Here is a 969-nt window from a genome sequence, read left to right as displayed (position 1 = left end):
CGCCGCGGTCCTCCCGATGCGACGCCGCCGGACCCCGCTTCCCGCCAGGCACTCAGGCGGCGCGCGGCGCCCGCAGCCCGGCCGGAGCTCGCCCCCCCGGCCCCGAAACGGCCTCCCTTCCGCCCCGGGCAGCACCCGACCAGGACCTCACCATGGTGGCCGCTCCGCCTCGGGGTCGCGGGCTGCGGCTTCCTGGCCCCGCGGCTCCAACTCAAGGGCGGCCGGCAGGTCAGAGTTCAAGGGAGAGAGCGCGTGCGTGACGCCGCGCTAGGCATGCGCGCTGTTCCCTCCAGGGGGCGGGTGTGTGTGTCGTGATGTAACTAGTGGGCAGGGTCAGAGGCGGAGTCGGCCTCGGCTCCGGCTCAGAAGACAACCGGTGGCGAGCCATGGGCGATCCCAGGACCCAAGGTGGCCCTCACGGTTATCTTGCTGCGCTAGATGGGGACAGAAATAAATACATCTGTCAAATGCGGGGCAATTTCTTCCCTTCACTTAGCCAAAATATTTGGTCTAAAAGATATGCAATAAACATATATAAGAAAACAGGAAACCTCAAAATGGGTTTCCTTCTAGATTCCTTCTGCCTGGAAAGATCTCACTCTCTTCCCCCCTCAAGTTCTTGCTTAATTGTCACCTTCTCGATGAGGCCGACCCCGCCCCCCTACCAACGCTGCAACCTGCCCCGCATTTTTCTGTGTTTTAGTAACAGCTTTATTGGAAGTGCACACACCATCCAGTTCACTATTTTAAAGTGCACAATTCAGTGCTTTTTAGTGTATTCACAGAGTTGTGCAACCATCACTAGAACACCAGCACGTTTTCATCAACCCCCCCCAAAAAAACTCCCTACCCATTAGCAATCACTGCTCCTCCCCCTCCCCCTGGTCACCACTAAGCTTTGTTCTCACCTATAGATTTGTCTGTTCCTTTTTTTTTTTTTTTTAAGTTTTTTTTTTTTTGGGGCCCTTG

At 56.2% G+C, this 969-nt stretch overlaps 1 protein-coding gene across 1 annotated transcript in view; it reads right to left on the bottom strand.

The window, feature by feature from the left end:
* PAM16 (presequence translocase associated motor 16) overlaps positions 1-307 on the bottom strand; it is a 7,541-nt gene extending 7,234 nt beyond the window's left edge. The window contains exon 1 of the mRNA XM_002924597.4: positions 152-307. Within this exon, the coding sequence (XP_002924643.1) occupies positions 152-154 (3 nt within the window). The 5' untranslated portion in view covers positions 155-307. The remainder of the gene's footprint in view (positions 1-151) is intronic.
* Between the last annotated feature and the right edge of the window lie 662 nt (positions 308-969).

The sequence above is a fragment of the Ailuropoda melanoleuca genome, chromosome 10, assembly GCF_002007445.2.
Source record: "Ailuropoda melanoleuca isolate Jingjing chromosome 10, ASM200744v2, whole genome shotgun sequence".
Taxonomy (NCBI): domain Eukaryota; kingdom Metazoa; phylum Chordata; class Mammalia; order Carnivora; family Ursidae; genus Ailuropoda; species Ailuropoda melanoleuca.
Note: the sequence above shows the minus strand (reverse complement) of the source record. Positions and strands in the feature narration are given on the sequence as shown.